The sequence below is a fragment of the Nuphar pumila genome, chromosome 17, assembly GCF_984573655.1.
Source record: "Nuphar pumila chromosome 17, dmNupPumi1.hap1.1, whole genome shotgun sequence".
Classification (NCBI taxonomy): Eukaryota; Viridiplantae; Streptophyta; class Magnoliopsida; order Nymphaeales; family Nymphaeaceae; genus Nuphar; species Nuphar pumila.
Genome location: NC_143265.1, coordinates 73,472,926 through 73,498,555, shown reverse-complemented (window position 1 = coordinate 73,498,555; position 25,630 = coordinate 73,472,926). Strand labels below are relative to the sequence as shown.

General features: G+C 37.2%; 1 protein-coding gene and 1 pseudogene across 1 annotated transcript; both read left to right on the top strand.

Annotated features, from left to right (window-relative positions):
- Positions 1-1,114: 1,114 nt before the first annotated feature.
- On the top strand, positions 1,115-7,123 carry LOC149812217 (S-adenosylmethionine synthase 1-like; annotated as a pseudogene).
- Positions 7,124-10,950: 3,827 nt separating this feature from the next.
- On the top strand, positions 10,951-23,634 carry SCO2 (protein disulfide isomerase). The gene is made up of 3 exons (XM_089993240.1): positions 10,951-11,449; positions 18,029-18,155; positions 23,376-23,634. The coding sequence occupies exons 1-3, from the start codon at positions 11,060-11,062 to the stop codon at positions 23,447-23,449; spliced, it is 591 nt and encodes a 196-aa protein (XP_089849366.1). The 5' UTR covers positions 10,951-11,059; the 3' UTR covers positions 23,450-23,634.
- The last annotated feature ends 1,996 nt before the right edge of the window (positions 23,635-25,630 follow it).

Below are 25,630 nucleotides of genomic sequence, written 5' to 3'. Positions count from 1 at the left end.
CCCTTGGCTTTCTATAGAACTCCATTTATAGTTCTGCTTCCTTTGAAAGGTATGCTCATTGAAACTGTTGAGTGTGATGATTTTGCTCGATATGCTTCACTGACAGAAAAAATGAAGTCATGTTTCTTTTATGTTGCTCAATGTATTCTCCTAAACTGAATTTTGTGTCGAATATGTGTTAGATGTATAGATGTTTGAAACGTGGGACAAAACGCTCCCGGGGACAAAGGGGTCTCTAGCTTGGGCGTGTTCCATGTTTGCAAATCACCAGGGTAGGGATAGCATGGCTAGGGCTGGGAAACAAGCCAAGTCGCTTGTAGCTTGGCCCATGTTTCGCTCGTAAAATAGGCTTTGCAAGCTGAATATGAATAATAGGCACCCGGCTTGGCTCAACTCATATAAGCTCGTTAGGTAGTAATAACTAAGAAGTACAGATTGTATTTTTGATACATTTTAAATATATTTTGCATGTATTTTTTTGTAATCCTATTTCTTCTAGCTCTAAAGCATGCAATGCATTTATCCTATAAACAAGTCAGCTCAAACTCAACTCTTTTAACTCGGGCTCAAAATAAAATCGAACTTGGTTTGGCTCACCACAGGAATGAGCCAAGCTTGAATTCAAGCTCGACTCATTCAACTAGTTTTTACCAGCCCTAATTCATGCTCACTGCTGCATGGGGCTGTTTTGCCCCATATCTTTTGGGATGCCATGATAAATAAACAGGAAAATAGATGTTGTTCATGAACTTGGTCACGTTTCATATACAATGCCCTAACATGATAATTCTAAATTCGAACTCATCTAATCTTATTTTGTTTTGTACACAAAGCTTGTATGAATCAATATGATGTCTCTAAATAACTTGGTTAATATATTATATTTGTTTATAAAACCTTAACTAGACTTATCGTTTCTATAGCTTTCATGTGTTCATAATGATCACTTTTTTTTAAGGCAAGTTCGGGTTAGGAAGACCCCTACCAGATATCTCTTAAGCCCCATGTGGCAGAGGGATTCGAGCCTGAGCCTTTAGCTTGTCACAGGACCCCGCTTACCACATGGGATACCACCTAGGTGGCGTATATATCTTACTGTTTATGGCCCTTCCAGATGGACACTTTTCTCTTCGCTTCTGAGTCTGTCAATGAAGGTCACCTTGACAAGCTTTGTGATCAATTCTCTGATGCTATACTTAATGCCTGCTTGGAACAAGACCCAAACAACAAAGTGGAATGTGAGACTTGCGCCAAGACCAACATGGTGATGGTTTTTGAGGAGATCACTACCAAGGCCAAAGTTAACTATGAGAAGATTGTTAGAGACACTTGCAGAGAGATCATCTTCACGTCGGTCCGATGTCGGCTTAAACACAGATAACTAGTGAACATTGAGCAACAGAGCACTGATATTGCCCAAAGGTGTGAATGACAACCTCACCAAGAAGCCAGAGGAAATTTGGAGTTGGAGATTGTTAGGAAAACCGCAAGCAAGAAACAAACTAAGGAAATAATAAACAAGAATGATCAATCTAAACACAACAAAGGCACAAAGATTTACGTGGAAAAACCTCTCCTCAAATTCGAGAGAGAGTAAAAAACCACGGCCGCCCAGAACAAAATCTTTATTGCTCTTTTTGACTGTTACAAGAGAGAAAGAAAAAAAAGAATTTATAAGGCAAGGGAGATAACCCTAAACCTAAACAAGTCGGATCTGATCCAAAAAGTAATCGAGTCCCAAACATAAGCTCCCCCAAAAAATGCCAGGGGGATCCCTCGGACCCCCTACTGCAAGGGCAAAAAACTCTGAATCAGGCTCCACAACTCATCAATCTCCCACTTAGAGACTGATACAAAAAAGGACCTCCATCTATCTTGTCTTCCCAATCTCTTCTCTGCATCTCTGGAATGACGACCCTCCCTCATGCTCAATGAAGGAGTCTAACTGAGGCAATGCACAACCTCAGTTTTTCAGTGGTCACATCCTTTGTCAACATGTCTGCTAGATTCTTGGCACCAAGGATCTTCTCTAATGACAAAGTCCCATCATTTATCATCTCTCGAACGTAATGATACATCAATTGAATGTGCTTTATCCTTGAATGAAATACTGGATTCTTTGCAAGGCACAAAGCACTCTGACTATCACTGAAGAAAACACTTTTGTCCTATTCCTTGTCGATCTCCTTCAGAATAATTTTCAACCACACCATCTTCTTTCCGGCCTAAAAAATAGCAATATATTCAGGTTTTGTGGTTGAGAGAACAACACATTTCTGAAGTCTTGACATCCAGCTGATCGTTGTGTTTTCAAGTGTAAACACATATCCAGAAGTGCTCTTTCGTTCATCCACGTCTCCACCAAGGTCTACATCTACAAAACCTTGCAAGTTTGCACTTCTCCCACTGAAAAAAAGTGACATACCTGATGTCTTCTTTAAATATCTCAATAACCACTTCACAACTTTCCAATGCTCTGGTTCGGGATCCGCCATAAAATGACTCACAACTCCCACTGCATGAGCAATGTCTAGTCTGGTGCACACCATGGCATACATGAGACTACCAACAATAGAGGCATATAAGACCTTAGCCATTTTCTCTCACTCCTCGTCTGTCTTTGGTGATTGCTCCTTGGAGAGTTTGAAGTGACTTCCCAGCGAGGTGCTCCTAGGCTTTGCATCTTGAACCTCTCCACCACCTTTTCAATATATTTTTCCTGTGATAGGTTTAGAGTTCCCTTTTCTCTATCTCGAGTGATTCACATGCCAAGAATCTGGTTTGCTGGGCCCAAGTCCTTCATCTCAAACTCTTTTGACAATTGCTGCTTAAGTATGTTGATTTCCTGCATGCTAGAACCTACAACAAGCATGTCATCTACATACAAAAGCAAAATAATGTAAGACTTATCAAAGTTCTTATAGTAACCATAATGGTCCAACTCAGATCTGGTGAACCCACAGTTACACATGAAGATGTCAAACTTTTTATACCATTGCCTAGGGGCTTGTTTTAGGCCATATAAACTCTTCTTTAGTTTGCACACCAAGTCTTCTTTCTTCGAAGCCTTGAACCCTTCCGGCTGCACCATATAAATTTTCTCCTCCAAGTCCTCATGGAGAAAAGAAGTTTTCACATCTAACTGCTCTAGGTACAAGTTTTCTACAACCACAATACCAAGAATTATCTTGATGGTAGTCAACTTCACCACGGGGGAGAATATCTCAGTGTAGTCAATCCTCTCATTTTGCAAGAATCCCTTAACTACCAATCTTGCCTTGTACCTCTTGCTGCCATCAGGCTCATCTTTCACTCTATACACCCATTTGTTCAGCAATGCTTTTTTCCCCTTTGGTAATTTGGTTAGTACCCAAGTCTCATTCTTTTGCAAAGACTTGATTTTATCTTGCATTGCTAACTCTCACTTAACCAAATCTTTCACTAGCATTGCCTCAGAAAAATGTTTTGACTCACCAGAGTCAGTCAACAGTAAATAGTGTAAAGATGGGGAATATCGAGTCAAAGGTTTAGGTACTTGAACAGATCTCCTCAACTTAGGTGCAGGAGTGGTTGGATCTGTGTTAGAGTCTACCTCGATTGTCTTAGAATTCTCAATAGGGGTATCTGTTGAGATTTCCTCTAAATCAATCTCTCTCGTTATCTCTTCCTGTTTCCCTGTACCCTCTGATTCTACACCGAGCCTATTCTTGTAGAATATATTCTCATTGAATGTTACATCATTAGTTCTTATTACTTTCCAACTTTGTTCATCCCAGAAACGATAACCAAAGTAATTTGAACCATATCCAATAAAATAACATTTTAGTGCCTTAGCATCTAGCTTATCCCTTTTCTCAGAGTCAATGTGTACATAGGAAATACACAAAAATTTCTTAAATGAGAGAGATTTAACTTCTTTCCCGTTCATTCTTCTTCCGACAGCTTTAGATTGAGTGAGACTGAGATACCTCGGTTGATAAGATAAGTTGCGGTGTTGATTGCATCAGCCCAGAACGCCTTTGGCGCGTGCAGTCTCATGTTCCTTGCACGCTTATTGAGAGTTCGATTCATCCTCTCAGCGACTCCATTTTGTTGTGGTCGATTTGGAACAATCTAAGTCATTTTAATTCTATTTTCTGCATAAAATGCTTTGAACTCTGCACTGTTATACTTGCCCCCATTGTCAGACTGTAAGCCCTTGACCTTTAACCCGGTCTTATTTTTCACCTTTATTTTTTACTTCTTAAAAGTGACAAACACATCAGATTTATTTTTCAACAAATATACCCATACCTTCCTAGTGGAGTCATCAATGAAGGTCACATAGTATCGTGAGTCTTCAAGGGAATAGACAGGGGCTGACCCCCAAACATCAGTGTGCACAAACTCCAGTTTCTCTACCTTCGGTTCTCTTTCGATATTGGACAAACTGACCCCTTTCTGTTTGCCTAGCACATAATCATCACAGAAACCAGCATGTACATACTTTAGATCTAGCAATAACCCCTTTGATGCTAACACTTTTATCCCTTTCTCGCTCCTGTGGCCAAGTTTACAGTGCCATAGCTTAGCATCTGCTTCCGAACTCAAGGATGCAACAATGTCCCTGTTATTATCAGTCATCTAAAGGGTCTCCAATTTTCTTTCGTGTGCAACAACTAGGATCCCTTTCACAAATTTTCAAGAGTCATTACCAAACATCATTCTATATTCGATACTATCCAACTGACCTATTAAGATCAAATTTCTCTTTAAACCGGGTATATAACAAACATTATGCAATGTCCATTTGGACCCACAAGCAGTCCTAATATGCACATCACCCCTCCCCATAATATCTAACTGCTCATCATCAGCTAAATAAACCTTATCGAGTTTTTGGGCCATGAAGTTGTGCATAAACTCTTTGCACAAAGTGGAGTGAAATGAGACGCCTGAGTCTAGAATCCACGACTTGATCGGACTGTCCACGCTCAAGACCAGAGCGTCCTCAAATGACGTTTCTTCAACCGTCACATTTACGAACTGATCATTCTCCTGATTCTAGTTTCGTTTCTTTCTTGGGACTTTGCAATCTCGTTTTAGGTGACCTTTCTTGTTGCAGTTCCAGCATACAAGATCACCTCGAGGTCTCGACTTACTCCTTCCTTTTGACCTCAACTTTCCACGGTTTGAATTTTGACCCCGTTGAAAAGGTTTCCCTCTGTCTTCGGTACTCAAGGCAGCACCTGAGGATTCTCCTGACTCCTTTCTGCAAATATCCTCGCTAAGAATTAGGTCTTGAATTTCCAAAAGTTTCAAATTCTTTTGCCGAGAAGAAGTGCTAATCGCAGTTACAGTTGCACTCCAACTCTCGGGTAGGGAGGAGAGTAAAATAAGGGCTTTTACCTCATCATCAAAATCGATACTCACAGAACTCAACTGACTCATGATGGTGTCGAACTTGTTGATGTGATCGGTCACAGAAGCCCCTTCGACCATATTCAGATTGAATAACCGGCACATCAAGTATACCTTATTAGAGGCAGATGACTTTTCATACATGTTTGACAATGCCACTATCAAATCCGCCGTCGTCTTTTCATTTGCAATGTTAAACACAACATTGCGAAACAGGGTGAGACGAATCACACCTAGGGCTTGTCGATCCAACAATAGCCATTCTTCTTCCCCAAATCGCCTCCGGTTTCTTTCCTGATAGAGACTGATATAGTTTCTTTTGATACAGCAGATCCTCGATCTACATCTTTCAAAAACCGAAATCCTTGCCATCGAACCGATTGATCTTTATCTTCCATTCTTCCATTCTTGCTTCGACAAATTTCTTCCCATTTTTGTGAGATCGCAGTACGGTAGATATTCACGTACTCACAAACCACTTCGACTCAAAGCCACATAACAGTGGAAATTCACATTCTACTATCGAGGAGTGTTTTTAACAAGAAAAGAAAACTCGAACCTTGCTCTGATACCAGTTGTTAGGAAAACCGCAAGCAAGAAACAATCAAAGGAAACAATAAACAAGAACAATCAATCTAAACACAACAAAGATACACAGATTTACCTTGAAAAACCTCTCCTCAAATCCGAGAGAGAGTAAAAAACCACGACCACCCCGAGAAAAACCTTTATTGCTCTTTTCGACTGTTACAAGAGAGAAAGAAAAGAAAGAATTTATAAGGCAAGGGCGACAACCCTAAACCTAAACAAGTCGGGTCTGATAAAAAAAGAAACTGGGTCCCAAACATAAGCCCCTCCCCCTCCAAAAAAAAAAATGCTGAGGGGAGGCCCTGAACCCCCTACTGCAAGAGCAAAAAACTCGCTCCACAACTCATTAGAGATAAGGGTCACATGTTTGGATATGCAACTGATGAGACCCCTAAGGTTATGCCCCTGACCCATCTCGTGGCAACAAAGCTAGGGGCCAGACTCACTCAAGTAAGAAAGAATGGGACCTACCAATGGTTAAGGCCTGATGGTAAGACTCAAGTGACCGTTGAGTACAGAAATGAGGGTGGTGCAATGGTCCCACTGAGGGTCCACACTATGCTAATCTCTACTCAACATGATGAAAGTGTTACCAACGACAAGATTGCGTCTGACCTAAAGGAACATGTGATAGAACCAGTTATCCCATCAAAGTTTCTTGATGAGAAAACCATATTTCATCTGAACCCATCCTGGCGAACGACGAAGCAGGGCTCATCGGCCGGAAGATCATTATAGACACTTATTGTGGATGGGGGGTGCTCATGATGGTGGAGCCTTTAAAGGGAAGGGTCCAAACAACGTCAATAGAAGTGGAGCATACGTGAGGCAGGCTGCCAAGAGTGTGGTGGCATCAGGCCTTGCTAGGCGTTGTCTGGTCCAAGTTTCATATGCAATTGGTGTGCCTGAGCCACTGTCAGTGTTTGTTGATACTTATAAAATGGGAAAATCCCTGACAAGGAAATCTTGAAATTGATCAATTTTTTTTTTGATTTTAGGGCTGGGATGATTGCTATCAACCTGGACCTCAAGAAGGGAGCCAATTTTAGGTATCAAAAGACTGCTGCTTATGGGCATTTTGGTCGTGGATTTCACATGAAAAACTGTCAAGAAGCTCAAGCAAAGCAAGGCTTGAATTTTTTTTTGAGAGTTCTGCCAAATTAATTTTGTGGGTGCTCTTATAATTTGATTTATTAGGAGATTATATATATATATATATATATATATATATATATATATATATATATATATATATATATATATATATATATATATATAGTAATGATATGGTGCTCCCGAAGTATCTACTCTCACCTAATAGAAGATTTAAATGTCACTATTTTTAAACTTTTTTAGTTGATCAGACGCTATAGATAAGTTTTGGATCATGTGGTTATAACATATATGTATGTTTTTTAAGGCCTTTAAAAATCAATGGCTCACAATGTATAAAAATTCTATGAATTAAAACATCCTACTTTTATGTCCAAAAAACATTATCTATGATGCCTATCGAATAAACTATGTTGAGTACATCCATAAGGTTTAATTGTCTAATTGAGAATGTATGTCAGATTTTTCAAACTTTTTTAGTTGATCAGACTCTATAGATAAGTTTTGGATTATGTGGTTATAACATATATGTATGTTTTTTAAGTCCTTTAAAAATCAACGGCTCATAATGTTCAAAATTTCATGAATTAAAACATCCTACTTTTATGTCCAAAAAACATGATCCAAAGCATGATTCCTATTAAATAAACTATGTTGAGTATATCCATAAGGTTTAATTGTTTAATTGATAAGATATAACCTACAACCATCATTTTTAATAGACAGGAGTAGGTACTCCAGGAGCACCTTAGCATCTCTCATATAAGTATATATATATATATATAGTCACTAGAATATGAGAACTAGAAATATGAACATTTCTATTTTTGGAAATCCAATCATGTTGATGTGCTTGGCAAGGTGAATTGGTTAGGAATCAACTATTGGATCATGTATTCTCGATATGAAGATTATGAACCATTGATTTTAAAGTCTTAAAAAAATCTCATTTATGCATCAAAATTGGATGATTCAAGAATGAATTCTTATAAAACCAAACATGATCACATCCGTTAGATTCAAGAGAAAAGAACACAAAATCCATGAAAATCACTGTTCACACATTAGTTTTCATATTTTAATGACTCTCTCTCTACACATTTGACGAAATTTGCTCATCTGATTGAATCTCCCTCTCTCATGCATTTGATGTGATACTGGGTGGAGCGGATGGCATTGTCTGACATAACCAGATCAGATGCAGTGTGTTTCTAGAACCCACTATTCATCACCTGGTTTTGAGTACACAAAGTATATAAATCCCTTGGGCCAAGTTCACTGCTTCTCAGATGAAGTTTTCAAAGAAAAAAAAAAGGTTTGTCAGAAGATAAAATCCATCCATCCATGCTTACCAAACCGAGGATGCTTAGCCAATACGCCAAAAAAGCGATTTCACATGGTAAATGCCAACTTTGAGCCAAGGATTCCTCTCTCACAAAAAAAAGGGACAACTTGGGCCAAGGATGAATTTAAAAACAATGTATGAGCAATTAAAGAGTTTTAGCTGCAGTTTTGAACCACAGCTAAAGACCTGGTTTCCACCCAGGTCTTTAGCTGCGGTCAAAACTGCCGTTAAATCTCTGTTAAAAAAAGAATTCACAGCGCAAAGCCAACACGTTCGACTTTTGACAAAAGAGGGTCCAATGATAACACTCTCATATATATATATATATATATATATATATATATATATATATATATATATATATATATATATATATATATATATATATATATATAAAGTGGTACTATACATACCTTTTTCGTTGTTGAAGCAGAAGTGGAAAACATCGGATTGTTGATGCTCACTTTTGCTCAACGGATGCGTGCCCTCACTTGAAGAGAACGACGATTCCAAGAGACCAAGTGCCCCACGACTCTCAAACGTCATCCTCTTCTTCTTGTTTCTTTTCACTGTGCATACACTGAGCACACGCACATTCCTTCCCTCACTGTGTATTTCCCCCTTCTCTCCTCGTGCAAATGAGAGAGACACCCCCCCCCCCTCCCTCCTCAAAAGGTGAGTCGGGTCTGGATTTCGCCCATCATGGGCGACCCCAGTACCCAACCCAACAATATATATATATATATATATAGTGGCGTAGCTAAGATTCATGTGAGGGGGGGGGGCAAACAGGAGTGCAGCTAAAAAAAAAAATTTGGTGTGATAGTCGGGGGGGTTCGGGGGCAGCGACCCCAAAATTTTTTTTTTGAGATAAAATAAAAAATGGCTACAATTATTAATAAAAATCTATTTCATATGAACAAATCAAATTATTTGCTGCAGTCAGGGCTGGGCTAGGACTGGACTGGGTTAAAAAAAATGGATAAAAATCTATTTTATATGGAATCAGGGCTGGGCTAGGAGCTGCGCTTTAAAAAAAAAACTTTTTTTTTTAACTGTTTCGGGAGGTAGGACTGGGCTGCCCAGTCCTGCCCCCCCCCCATCTCCGCCTCTCTCTCTCTCTCTCTCTCTCTCTCTCTCTATATATATATATATATATATATATATATATATATATATATATATATATATATATATATATATATATATATATAAAAGACAGGCACCACTAACAAGAATAAAACTAGGAAACCTTTGATTCAGATGAAAAACAACTTGTGAATTGCGATGCAATATTGACTACATCATTACATCCATGCCATAGCATATCATAATAATAAAATGAGAAAGCGTGCGCTCTGGAACATAAAAACACAAGGTCGCAACAAGCACATACCTACCCTTTTTTTATTAATTGGGATACCGCATATTGTTTCCTCGATTGTATCTCTGTTTTGTTGAAGACTCCGGTTACGGTGCATGAAGACCTTACAGTAGACTTTAGGCGGACTTCATTTTTCCAAGACCCAATTCTGTTCTGCTAAGGGCATGTTTGCTTGCTTGTGAGAGCGACTTTCGTTTGCCTCATTTCCCACGTTGAAGCAAACACAAGAAAATAGGGCATGTTGGGAATTGGAATCACATGGGATACAAGCAAACATGCTTTAAGGGCAAGGGTTGTGTTTGCTTGTTCAAATCTCAAACTGGGATTTGAGATCCAAAGACTATAAATGTAAGTATATCTGGCCCGACTCCACCCCATTCTTTCCTCTTCCCATTCCCATTGGATCAGAGATGCATGAATTACAACTAAAACATGGATCTCATATCCTTGCTTTGGAGTGGATCCAAGATTCAATGTTTGTTTACTTTTGATCTTTGCAGGGACCTCTACCAGATTCAATTCATGAATATGAGAGTTTCGGCATTGAAAAGAATCCTTAGAGTTAGGGATGTCAAAGAATCAAATTTTATTCGATATCCAACCAAATTCCGTTTAGTTGCATTTGGTAAGTCAAAACCATGTCCAATTATAATTGGATGCAGATATGGTTCTGATTTTTTGCTACCAAAATTCGGAATTTGATTCGTTTTGCATGACAAAAATCAAAATATGGTATGAGCTTTTCACCATTCAAATCCGAATCCGAATTCGTTTGGCCAACGTTCGATTAATCGAATATGGTCTTGACCACATAGGATCTGAATCTGAACCGTTTATATCCCTACTTGGAGTCCAAGACTAGGCTCCTATCATGGTTCTATTTGCCGGGTCTGGTCGGGTAAAGTAGACTAGTTATAGGGTTGGTGGCTCCAAATTTGTGCTCATTATCAAGGTCCAGCCGAGCTTACTCAACAAACCAGATCGCTCCGGTTGGACTTGGATAGGCTTATCCTACAGGACCGCATGTAATCACATCTCACAGAACTTAGGCTAGGCAGCTGCGTTCCTTATGGTTGCTCTTTGTATGGATTGCCCCTCGTTATATAGGGACGCCATTGAAGAGGGTTGAGCTCGAGGCAGAGCTCGAAGGTTGAGGCGTAAACCGATGCGCGACTTCCGACCGTAGCGATTATGAGAGAGGAGGATGGTCTCTAGGCGTCCCGGAGCAAATGTTGAGACTCCCTACGCTTCCTCTCTCTCCGAAAGCTCCCGCTCTCCGTCCGTCTCGGGTCAGAGGGTATCGTATCACTCCGACGACGTATCGTATTTTCACGCGTCGATGCGTGGCCGAGTACTCGGCGGCCTCGTGGTTCGTCGGCGCGGCCTCCGATTTTGGCGTCCAGTTCCCGCCGGAACCGGAAGTCGGCGCGGCGCCGGCGCCGGCGGAGGGTTTGAGACGGGGAGGGGTGAGGGCGAACGCGAAGGAGAAGTGGGCGCGGGATGGAGAGAGCTACCTGAGCAACGACGACGCGCTACCGCTTCCGATGACGTACCCCGACTCGACCCCCGTCTCGCCCGAGGAGATCGATCGGCGGATCGCCTGCGATCCCAAGACTGAGGTCCGTCTCGGCTTCCTTTCGCCCCCTCATTCCGTTTCCCGTTCCGTTTCTTGATGCTTTCCTCATGAATCGAGTTCGTGTTTTTTTTTTTTGCTTTTAAATCTTTGGGGTGTATTTGATGAGGAAGATTGAAGAAGATTAAGGTTTTTGGCGGAAGAAGTGGTTTTCATGAGGTGAAGATAGTAGGGAGTTAAGGTTTTTCTGAACTTAGCTTTTTTCGGAGATGAGCGTTGAGCGGTTATCGTTTTGTTGTTCATGAAAACCTGCCAAGACAATACTTTGGAGTTCGTTGATTGTCTTTTATTGAATAATTCTGAAATAACGGTTTGATGAAGATGACCGATGGTTTTATGTGGTGGAGACGGTCGGGGAAGTAGGGTTTATGTTGAAACTTACTGATTTCTGGGTGAAGTGAGGGCCGTGAAGAGATGCTTTGCCTTTTGTTGAAAAATTGGAGGAGAGAATTGGTTGCTTGTTTTTGTGGTATGCTTCTTGCTGGATTGTTTTGAAATTAGGGAGCTGAAGGCTGTCAAGGTTTCCTCATAGCTTTCATTGCATGATTAGGTTTGGAAATTTTCTAGCTTGTTTTTTTATTGATAGAAAAAATCCAGAAAAAAACAAACAAATTTCCAGTTCTATGTACTGGATTGTTTTGACATTAGGGGATGTTAATATATATATATATATATATATATATATATATATATATATATATATATATATTACCGATAGGGGTATTTTGGTCATTTCACATAATTGTTTTATAGAAACAGCTATTTTAATACATAGGATATTTTTATTCTTTTCTTTTATTTCTTTTCTTTAAATCACATTGGGGTCGACCCATGACCGTTGGGGGCTCTCAACGACAACATGCGGGAGCCCCCAATGGCTCCCCTTTTCCTATTCCCTTTGTGTATAAATAGGGGTGTTCTCCTCTTATATTCTTAAGCTTTAGAGCTCCTTTACAATAAAGTTTTTATATTTTTACTTATGTGTGTAGGCTTTTAAAGGCCTTTTGTATTGTCCCATAGTGGACTTCTTTCTTATCTCTCTCTTGTGCTTTAGCGTTTGTCTATTGTTAGGCATTGTGAATGCATTAACATTCTTGTTTTACATTTTTGCATACTTCATTACATGGTATCAGAGCAATACGGTTCTTGGAGTTGAAATCGTGACATCGCTCTCCTTCTTTCCCTTCATACTTTGTCCGTGTAATGGAATCTAAGATCGGTCTATCCTTCAAACTCAATGACAAGAATTACATGATGTGGGCATCGAGAATGAAGAATAATCTCAAAGAATTTTTTTTTTGGGATTATGTAATGGGTTGTATTTCGGAACCTCAACTAAAGCTCTCCAAGATAGAAGGAGATCAAGAAAAGGCTCTTGAGGGAGATGCTCGCCTTAAATCCATTGAAGAACATTAAAGAAAGGTGAAAGATTGGGAGAGCAATCATGCAAAAATCCTTGCATGGTTCATGAATAATGTAGAACTTAAGGTGTGTGCTAATATAGCTAAATTTTGTAGAGCCAATGAGACTTGGTTCTTTATGAAGGGTACGAATACTCAAAAGGATCTTGCAAGAGCTTATTTTTTGCAAGAAAAAGTAAGAACCACTAAACAAGAGGATTTGAGCATTCAAGATTATTATAGTGCTCTAAATCTTCTATGGGATGAGTTAGCTCTTTTAGACCCTAAGTGGGTGGCCATTGAGGATGTAAAACTTAGGCAAAAACAAATGGAATAAGAAAGATTGTTTCAATTTTTATTTGGGCTTCGTCTTGAATTTGAACAAGTAAGATCCTCTCTTTTAAATAGATCCACTCTTCTTCCTTTGGAAGATGCCATTACCGAAATTACTCAAGAAGAAATTCGGCTTGGCATGAGTAAAAGTGTTGATGAGGTCTTAGCCGTGTCTAAACCCGACAACAATGTTAAAACATACAAACCCCCACACTTTGGGAAGCAAGGTAACTATAATAATAACTATGGTGGAGGTACAAAGATGATTGTTTGTCATCATTGTTAGGAGCCAGGTCATATTAAACCCGCTTGCCCCAAATTGAATGGAACTTTCAAGCCTAAGGTTGCTTTCGTTGAAGAATCAACCACCAAAAAGGAAGATGAAGGCAAGAGTGGAGATCTTAAAAAACACTTGGATAAATTTTCATGGCTCTTCATCAAATACTGAAAGCTACCTCTACATCAGGTGCCGCCATTGCCTCCACATCACCACCCGGTACGTATTCTTGGATTTTAGATTCTAGAACTTCTTTTCATATGACTCCTTATGAAAATGTTTTAATTGATGTATGCACCAATTCAAAATTATCTTGTGTCTGTACGGTCGATGGAACCTTTTTAAAAATAAAAAGTATAGGAATATTAGATTCTAGAAATTCTCAAAACTTTTTTGTTTTAAAAGTAAGAGTGATTTCAAAATTAAACCTAAATCTTTTTTCAGTTTCTCAAATTGCCGACATGGATGTGAAATATCTTTCTCGTCTAATGGTTGTTTTGTGCAGGATCTCCAGTCCGGGAAGCGGATTGGGCAAGGCCATAGAAAATGAGACCTCTACTTTATGGATCACTTGACTCTTCCTTCAAACCCTTTTTGTACTTATGTCAAAGACAAAAGTATTGATACTTGGTATAAAAGACTTGGACATCCAAGTTACTAAAAAATGTATCTTTTTTCTTTTGGAAACAAATTTTGTAAAAAAAAAGTTATGAATTGCAAAGATTATATTTTTGAGAAAATGAAGTCTATTCCATTTCCAACGAGAACTTTTATTACAACATGACCTTTTGAATTGGTGCACTCGGATGTTTGGGGTCCATCTCTGGTTATATCTAAGGGTGGTTATTCATACTATGTAACTTTCATCGATGACTTTACTAGATATGTATGAATTTATTTCTTTAATCTTAAATCAGAAGTTTTTTTCTTCTTTAAAGAATTTTGCATGAAAATTAAAAATCAATTTCAAAGTAGTATATCTATTATTAGATCCGATTCAGGTGGAGAATACCTATCAAATGATTTTCAAAATTATTTGAAGCAAAATAAAATTTGTCATCAAAGATCATGTCCTAGAACTCCTCAACAAAATGGGTGGGAGAAAGAAAACATAAGCATATTATAGAAACCACTAGAACATTACTTATTTCTAAAAATATTCTTAAGAATTTTTGGGTCGAAGCTGTTTTAACTTCCACCTATTTAATAAATCGTATGCCATCATCAAATTTAAAAAATATATCTCCTTATGAAAAACTTTTCAACATCACACCCGACTTTAATCGCCTTCGTATTTTCGATTGCAAATGCTTTATACTTTTGCATAAAAGAGATAAATTGTCTCCAAAGCGATTGAATGCGTTTTCTTTGGATATGGTGAAAATAAAAAAGGATATAGATGCTTTGATTACAAAAATAATAAACTTTATGTTTCCAAAGATGTGACCTTCTTAGAAGATAAAAATGAGTTTGAAAATCTTGATAAGAAAGATGAAATTGACTATATATTTTTGTATGATCTTTCCCCAACATAAGATATGTATGATGATTCTTTGAATCATTTTGAGATAATAGATGATACACATCATGAAATATCTAATATTGAAACATCACTGAGTAGTGATGACATTATTGATAAAAAAACTCCAAGTTTATTTCTGACGTGAGCAAAATAAACCTATTAGTGCTTTAAAAAAATTTCTCAAAATAATGAGTCTCTAGAAGAAACCTCTCTTAGGCGATCTACTAGAGAATCCATTTCACCAAATAGGTTTGTGTCATACAATCACTTACACCTAATTATAGGGCTTGCCTAATAACTTTACACTTCTATCATGAGCCCGTGCATTATAATCAAACCAAAAACATGCCAAATTGGATTGAAGCCATAAAAATTGAACTAGATGCTCTCAAGAAAGCTAACATTTGGTAAATAGTTAAACTTTCTCCAAACAAAAAACCTATTGGATGCCGGTGGGTTTTTAAAGTTAAGACTAAAAGTGATGATACTTTAAAACGATATAAAGCAAGATTAGTAGCTAAAAGATACTCACAAGAATACGATATTGACTATAAGGAAACTTTTGCACCTATAGCTACAATGACTAATGTTAAGACCTTAATAGCTATGACATCAACTTAAAAATGGCCTATATATCAATTAGATGTTAAAAATGCTTTCCTTAATAAAAAACTAAATGAAGAAGTCTATATGGATCTTTCGCCGAAATTTAACATTGAACAAGGTAAAACTTTTAAACTTTTAAAAGTATTATATGGTCTTAAGCAAGCTCCCAAAGCTTGGTATAATAGATTTAGTGATGTCATGATTAGTCTGAGTTTTCGTTCATGCTATACTGACACTGTTCTCTTTGTGAAAAATGCAGGAACTAGTATTATTATTCTTTTACTTTATGCCGATAATATGATTATTACAAGAATGATCAAATTGGTGTTTGTAATGTTAAAAATATGTTAAAAGATAGTTTTGATATGTTTGACTTAGGATTCTTAAGATATTTCTTAGGAATTGAATACTCTCTCCGAGGTTATATACTTTTTCAAATGAAACTTGTTGTAGATGTATGTACTAAATCTGGAATTTCAGATGACAAGAAGGTCAAGACTCCTGAAGTGATCAATGCTAAATTAAGACTGGAGGATGGGGTTCTCCTAGAAGATCCCACACCTTATAGACAACTCATTGACTCTTTCACCTATCTGTCCATTACCAGACTAGATATTGCGTATGCTGTTCACTCTGCTAGCCAGTTTCAGCATGCTCCTACAACTGTTCGTATGAGTGCTATGCTACTAATCGTCAAATACATCAAGAACATCATCACTAAAGGGCTATTTCTATCCTCATTCTCATCATTAAATTTACTTGCTTATACTGATGCTGATTGGGGAGAAAACCTTAATACTAGAATCTCAACTATTGGTTTTTGTGTCTTTTTAGAAAATTCTTTAATTGCCTGAAAATGCAAGCAGCAGCAAAAAATATTGCTATCCTCTATTGAAGCAAAATACCGGGTTATGACAACTACTACTATAGAACTTGTTTAGATACGAAGTCTTCTCAAAGATATGGGTGTAGACATTTTTGGTCCTTCAAAGCTATGTTGCGACAACAAAAGTGCAATTTATATCGCCAACAATCATACTTTCCATGAGCGCACTAAGCATATAGAGATAGACTGCCACTACGTATGTGATGAATATTTGAGAGAAACGGTTACCCTGTCATATGTCACATTAGAGTGTCAGTTGGTGGACTTTCTCACTAAAGCTCTTCCTGCTCCTCATTTTATTTTTCTTTTTAGCAAACTTTCAGTCATTTCTCCATAAAGTTTGAGGAGGGGTGTTAAAACACACACACACACACACACACACACACACACACACACACACACACATATATATATATATATATATATATTACCTGATAGGGGTATTTTGATCATTTTACATAGTTGTTTATAGAAACAACTATTTTAATACATAAGATATTTTTATTCTTTTTTATTTTTTCTTTTATTTTATTTCTCTTTTTTAAATCACATTGGGGTCCAACGGTCATAAATATGACCATTGGGGGCTCCCAACGACATGTGGGAGCCTTCAATGACTCCCTTTTTCCCATTCCCTTTGTGTATAAATAGGGGTGTTCTCTCCTTGTATTCTTAAGCTTTAGAGCTCCTTTACAATAAAGTTTTCATATTTTTACTTATGTGTGCAGCCTTTCAAAGGCTTTTTGTATTGTCCCATAGTGGACTTCTTTCTTATCTCTATCTTGTGCCTTAGTGCTTGTCCATTGTTGGACATTGTGAATGCATTAGCATTCTTGTTTTACATTTTTGCATACTTCATTACAGGGGACTCTACCACCAATCTAGGTGTACGAGGATCTGCTAGGATTTCATGCCACAAAAACCCATTGCCTAATACCATGTTCAATGGGGTGAGAAAATCAGATAATCTTCAGAAAATTCCCTGAATGGTCTGGAAACAAATAGTTGACTCTCCAATGTTATGCAGAGTGACTGAAAATGGAGGCGGCCACCCATCCTTGAGCTGGTGGTTTCCATCTGTTAGTGTTCAGTTGAATTAGATGATCAGTACAACTAAGCAAGGTCATGATGGCGGTCTTGCACTCAATTAAGCACTAAAGAAACAAAATGATTCTCTTGAGACGGCACTCTCTGAAACATAATAGTCCTGGATCTCAGAAATTTTCTGAACCATCATTTCAAAATGTAACAATCATTTTTGTTAAATGAATTTGTTGCCAAATTAAAATGACCACACATACAAAGCGATTGTTCTAGACTAAGCCTTGATTTCTACCAAACAACAAGCAGTCGTCCTACCTTCTTCCATACTTTCCTAGTCATGCAGCACTCATTTAAAAGACGTTGCACTGTCTTCATTGCTTGATTGCACAGTCTACACTCAATTTTTTTTTATTTTATCATAATGTAGAGCCTGTGCATTTATTATTTGTTATGTTGTATTTTACCAAATTGATTTGGCATTTTGATTGTTCTTATAGGATTGCAAGCCAATTGTTTATGAATGGACAGGGAAGTGTAGAAGCTGTCAAGGTTCAGGCTTTGTGAGCTACTACAACAAGAGAGGGAAAGAGACCGTTTGCAAATGCATTCCTTGCCTTGGAATAGGTACATTTTTCTTGAAAACCTTTGATTTGCATGCTCTTTTCCCCTCTTTTTTTCCTTTGCACTATTATTTGCTTTGGCATTTCTGTCTATATGGATCAAGTACAATACCAGGATTTTAATACATATATAGTGCTTCTATTCTGGTACCAAACCACCCTAACTTATGGCAGTACACACTTGATTTACATAGATATATTCTCCGGAAGGAAAAAACTAACCTTTTGGATCATGTTTAGCATGCTCTATTTACCATTTTCATGTGTTAAAGTTGACTCCATGGTGTTTCATATCATTTTCAAATCACCCTTATCTTCATGAATGTGTATGAGACATGATAAAACCTCCTAACATAATAAATAAATCATGTTAAAAACATGGTTAGATCTAACTTTTGGTGGCTAGAAACAAGTGTGTGTATATATATATATATATATATATATATATATATATATATATATATATATATATATATATATATATATATATATATATATATATATATATATATATATATATATTCCAAAAGTTACTTTTTTTCGAAAATGAAGTGCTAGAAATTCTTCATTAAATAGTCTGTGCATTATCTTTTGGTTACAGTGCATCTTGTTTACAAAATCTATTTCACTATTGAGGTTTTACTAGGAATGTATCAAGGACATGAACTTAGGGATGGTTTCATAGGATAGAAATGAAGTAGAAAAGCCAGCCATGGAACAATGTTCAACCATGTCATAGGAAGACATGGAATCCGGTTTGCAAGGATTTAGCCCATTGTGACATATCAATCGAAGAGCCACTTTTCATACTTTGCACCTAATTTTTGAGCCACTAGTCCCACAACTCATTTATCCCAGCATTTGGTAGCTTTTCCTATGCAATTCATAACCAAGGTGTGTGTTCAGGAGGGCATGCATTCATGTGCGTGGTGCGCACTTGCGTGTGTGTCTCATCCTAAAAGGGCTAGTTCCTTTAAATTTCTAAGTCATTTTCTGTTCAGTCCTGGGGAATGCACATGATGAGATTCAAGCTTGAAATCCCTTGGTTGAGATCAGAGTTACCGGAAGCTTCTTAGGTAGGTGGGAAGCTCGCTTGCCGGAAGCTCGCTTTAGAAGCACGCTTCCCAGAAGCTCGCTTCGGAAGCGCGATACTCCTCGCTTCCAAAACTTCATAGGAAGCTCGACTCCCCCACGTATCTTCTATGCTTCTCATACACATGGTCTATGCATACTATATACTTTTCTTACGTTTATTTTCATCTTTTCCATGTATTTTCTCTCACGCTTTCGCTCACTTTCCATGTACTTTCTTTAAATTGGTAACCATCGTTGTTAGATTTTAACAAAAAATTTAACTCTTTTACAGAAAAATCATGAAATATAAGAATGATCAAATTTATTTTAGTTTTTATTTGTTTATTGTTTGATTCCATATTGCTTCATTTTTTATTCATATTTTACTTTTAAATTGAAACTCCGCTTCTCGCTTCGTATAAATTTTAAAATGCCTCGCTTCTCGCTTCGTATAAATTTTAAAATGCCTCGCTTCTCGCTTCCACTTCCCGTATCATTTCCCGCTTCCGCTTCCTAGTTTGGCAACTTTGGTTGAGATAGTGAAGCATTTTTTTTGTTTTTACTGGTTCAGCTTAATTAATTAAATAATAAATGCACACTCAAAACTGAAATGTACATAATCAAGATAACTGTTAAGAGACAAAAAAATAAAACCATCTTCAATATTAAATGATTAGGATAACATTGAAAAAAATAGGTATAGATGACGTGTTGACACAAGGATACACGTGCTGATTGAAATATCTGACATAGATTTCAACTTCATCCTTAACTGTTCACCAGATTTTTCCAAGGAACAAGTTGGTTGTAAATTCTTCAGAGAAGTTCCCTTGTGGTTATTATCCTAATATCTCTGTGATCCTGATAGTTTGTCTATATTGATATTGCAAACTTATAGCATTTTGGAATTATCTCATCATTTATATTGCCATTTATTTTACATTGAGAGGTAGGGCCAGATGCCTAATCCACACAAATAGATTGTGAAAAAGAAGAAATAAAGATAATGTCTCCATGTCAGAGCCCTATGTCACAGAAAAGATAAGGATGTTGTTGTGGGGCTATGAATGTGATTTGGATTTGATCAGATGTTTATTACACGTTGATCAAGAAAAAAGGTGAAGCAGTGCATTTACAGTATTTAGGAAATTTGTTTCCTAGTCTACTGTTTACTGGAATATTGTTGGTATTAACTGATTTGTGCCTTAGTGTTTATTGCCATTCTTTCTAATACTTTTGTGGTTTTAGCTAGTGCAAGCAACGGGAGGGAAAATGTGTGGCAGACAATCCAATGTATGGATGTCCCCTAAAAAAATCACATTGCACTGTTTCAAGGTTCATCTTCTGAAAGAGTTGCTAGTCGTACCTTGGTTGTAGTAGCACACTATCTGTTAAATCACAACAGTAGGCACATATTCTACCTGACTTGATTGACAATGATACCAAGATCCAGATGTGGATTGGAAACTGAACCACTTGTTTGGACTATTGAAGCACAGCTTCTACTAGACATCTTGTGGATTGGAAAACCATCCGTTTGGAAAGGCTACTAGTATAGAATAACAATGGCTGTTCTTCAATGTTCTTGATCTAAACTTGTTGGTCTCTGTGGTTGGTAACCAGACATCACTGTCTCTTGCTACATTTCTATACTTTGTTGCCTTTAATGAAGTTTTTTTTTTAAGAAAACAAAAAATACCAGACATTATCTTTAAATTTTAAATTCCTGCAATCTCCCTTTAGTTCGAAATTGATGCTTCGAGCTATCTTTTCTCAAATATCTTTGTTCATTGATGTAGAAAACAATGGAGATCTAATGGACAGATGGGTTATCTTTTGTTTTGGAAAGTTTGTTTCATTCAGAGATTTAGTTCCTGATTTGTTATTGTTCTGAATAAGATTGAATACAAATGTTAGTGTGAAGAAATCAAGTAAAATTCATTTGTTTTATGGCAATTTAAAAAATATACTCTTGCAGAAGATGTCAATAATTGTTATTTCACCATCCATCTTTCTTGCTGCATTAAATAATAATTCTAGACCTATACAAGGGAGTCTGGTCTACTAAGATACTAAGAGGTGATAATTTCTGTTCATCGTTGCTCTTCAATTTGTTTTCGATTTTATGTAATTAAAAGCTCATCCCCTAATTGAATCTTTGGAGACAATCGCTGGCTTTGTTTTTTCTCTTAACGACCATCTTTACTTCATCATTTTGGAAAAAAAAATGGCTTATTCCCTCCATTAAAATATTAACAATGCCAATTGCTTTTCTACTTGCATCGAATCATGATGACTGCTGAAATATTAAACAATGTGCAAATGAAAAAAATGTTTTTTGAATGAAAATTGTTTTTTGCATAAACTGCAAAAACGGCAAAAGGAAAAGATTTCCACCATGATCTGTATTTTTCACTTTGCTCCGAGATCCTTGACAGTGCCAAAAGAATTTGTCCACTTGTGAAAAAAGCACAGCCTGAAGCATACAGGATGCAGCAATTGAATTCCCATTATCCAGCTTTGAAAAAAGTCAGACTAGATTTATTTTATTTCCAGAAATTTACTGCCATATACTTCATATTCAAGACCTGCAAAATTTGATTTTCAGAGCTTTATAAATGCTTAGCTCCAGTTACAATCAAAATGTACACCAAAATATGAATATGTGATGAATACTTATCTGCCACACTCAGTTCTCCTCAGGGTGCAACCTTGCTTTAGATGAAAAACACAAGTAAACATTGGTTACTGCATCGTGACTCACCACCTAATAATTGAATTATAAGGTTGTTCCTAAACAACTTGCTTGAAACCAGGGATTAACTTAATTAACAGCTAGTATATTGTGCTATGTAGTTAAAATCCCACCTTGGCTCTTGACTAGGCTGCTTTGGCTACCTAGGTGCAAGTCTACTGCCTAGGAGCACCTAGGTGCCTAGGCAAGTACCTAAGTTGGAGGAGGGGCACCAAGGTAGGTATTTTACATTTGTTGCTATAATATTTAAAACATTATAGTCATGTTTTGTTTGAGTATTTTGAAATATTTAAGTGTTTCAGTTTTTACTCTTATTTTTATGCTTTTCATATTTTTATTCTTTTATGCATCTCTAGGTGATGCAGCTAAACAAATATTTGTTTCAATGAAGTTGAATGTTAGAAATGTAATTATGTTTTAATTATTTAGATTCATTCAGGAATTTTTTCTAAACTTTTGGTGGTTTAGCTTCATTAATTGTGTTAAATATGTATTTTATATTATTTTTAAAAATTTATTGTAAGTTTTTAATGTTTTTTCTTTTTTTATTACCAACTAGACGACTCATCCCGCCTAGTTACCGACTAGGCCTTTTAGGCGGCTGGTGCCTAGGCACCAACTAGCGATTTTGACTACCTAGATATTGTGGCTCCAGGTGCTTCATCATCTACTATTTGATTCCTATCTCCTGGTCACCTTGTGCCTGTCAGTCTTTCATTTTCAGTTCTTTCTTTTCACTCCCTTAAAGAAGGTTGAGGCACTAAAATTGACCATGGTGAACGTGCATTATTGGCGAAAGTCCTGGTTGTCATTGGGACCACAACACATATCATTTGTGCGGATCTCTCGATATATTCCTTGGAGTTTAGGACAGACCTTTTTGTATGGTTCTCTATATGCTGTATCTTTATCATTGGGGCAGCAGGAGAATAACTTGCAGATATTTATGCATGTGAATTGATGTTTTATGGGCATCTGTTCAGCACCGAAACTAGTTGGTGAATGATATGTTTTTTGCTGGACTGGACTCCAAACAGTTGGTTCATTAAGTTGTTTTTTATGTGCTAAACAGGTGCACCTTCCACCTTCCATATGTTCATATGTTCTTTCCTTTTGAGCTTTGGTATGCACCATTGATGCATTAAAATTTGCTAATTATGCATGACCTCTTTTTTGGTACTACTACTCATTTGTTTAATGTAGCCATGGTTAACATACATCATAAATTACAATGATTCATGCAAATGTTGTCAGCTTTATTTTATTTTCTATATTTCACTAGATACATGAGAAGAATGAATTGTCACCTCATGAATTATACGGCAATGTTATAATGCTGCAATTTTTTGCATTAGAAAGTCTGTCAACTTTATCTACCACTTCTCTTTTGTGCAGGATATGTGCAGAAAATAACAGCACGGAATAACATTAATGTTATGGAGGACTTAGACAACGGAAAGCCCCTCTGAGTTGTGGCTTGACATGAGTAAAATTTTTGCTCTTGGTCTGTCATATTTCATTTATTTTGGGCAGTCATATAGAACATCCTTGTGCCTTGAATATACAAGTCAATGAGAAAATGCCTATGCTATGTTGTGTAAGGCAAGGCAATATTTCACACATGTTTTGCTTGGAAAATTTTCTTCTGGTTGAATCTCCCTGTGACTTATGGTTTCTCATTTCTCATCATCTTATCTGTTTTGGTCATTTAGACTTGGTGGTCTGATTGGTTCTAACAGGGAGGGTTCATCGTTTCATATGATATGCTTGGGTGGTGTGAGGAATAATATAAGACGTATTGACTAAAAACTGGGGCCAGATCTGGCATTAACACAAAGGGATATGCCCACTTCCACTGCTATAAAACAAGGTATCTCCAGCCTTGCATGCTTATCTGGAATAAAGCGGATGAAGATACCTATGAAATCAGTAGTCTTGAAGGGATAACATCATTGTGGTTTATCATCATAACCACCATCCCTACCTGGTCCTTTTTTTTTTATAGGGGAAAATGGTGAGATTATGTTATTTTTCTTGGCCACTTCTCTTGGAGGATGAAATTAGGGCTTGGATTCTGGTCTCGGTTAGTTATTTCCATGGTTGCCAAGCGGGAGCGAAAAGCAATACGGGCGAGGCACTTTCAAAATTTTAGGAAGAGGGAAGCATGGGACCACTTAGGAGCGAATCGGGAATCGTCTCGGAAGCGAGGGGGAAGCAAAATAAAAATAAAAATAAAAATAAAAATAAAAATAAAAATAGAAATAAAAAGTAAAAGTAAAAGTAAAAATAAAAAATAAAAATAAAAATAAAATTGGAAAAAATGAGGGAAGCGAGGGGAAGCGTGATGGGAAATGCACTTTCCATAAAAGGGAAGCACACTTTCCATTAAAAAATGGTGCTTCCCCACGCGTTTCAGAAGTGCAACATTTCGCGCTTCCGAAGTGCGCTTCCCCACTTACCTAGGCGCTTCCGATAACTGGTTATTTTAACCAAATTTTGAGGAGCTGAAGTGAGTCTTTTCCAAATTTTGATGCCAACAATGATGGGGAGGTATCTGCAGAAGAGCTGGGGCATGTTGAAGGCTTTGGGGAAGAGGAATGTGAAGACAGAGGTGGCAAAGATGATAGTAACCGCAGATACAGATTGTGATGGTTCATTCATTTCAGAGGTTCATGGTTGTCAAAAACGCAGAAGTTGGAGTAAAGGAGAGATATAGAGAGTGCATTTCATATGTTTGATTTGGATGGACTGCTCCTATCAGTGGGGAGGAGGTGTGCAAAGTGTGTTTTTGTTGACCAAGATGAAAAGATGTATCTTGTGAGGGAGGCAAAGGAGGTAGCGGCTATGTTGCATAGGTTGCTACCACATGAATTTCAATTTGAGGTCTTCAAATTAGTACTTTTCTGATAGATTGTTTCATTACTTATAGATGTTGCTGCTTCACCATTCTGAGAGGAAATCCAACCAAAATTGGATAAACCCATTAGAGATGTATTGGAAATTTGGAAGGGGGATGTACAAGAGAAGGCCTTTGCAATCATGGACAATGATTATGATGGTGACCACTTATATCGTATCTATCTATGCAGTATCTTTAAAATCCAAAAGAAAAAATTCATATCTTTGCCCACCTGGTTCGTTGTTTGGGTAACCGAATCAAACAAGAAAAAAAAAAGATGAGGAAGTCCTTGGAAGATTTTATAATATTGGATGGTCCTCTCTCTCTCTCAATTTGGGATATTCTCAATAAAAAAAAAGATAGCACTCCCACCTCCCTTTATTTAATAGGAAAACAATACCTCTATTTCATAACCAATAATCTGATAGATATGCCATTCCATCGTGTTTCTACCTAAATATTTTTTTTCTATAAAATTCCATGTCTTTATCTATGATTTTTTTTTAGTGTTCAGACAAACTGAAAATTAGATGACATAATATTGCAATATCACATAATGCTAAAACACATTGCAATAAGATTGTATATGCTAAAACCCAGTGACTCGATTGACTCGGTCCGGATCGTTCAGTCATTGAGTCAAAAAACAGGTTGAACTTGTACTTTACAAAACTCGGCCGATTCATGGGCGAGTAATGCATATATGTACATATATAATATATTTTATATATAATTATATATATTGTATGAA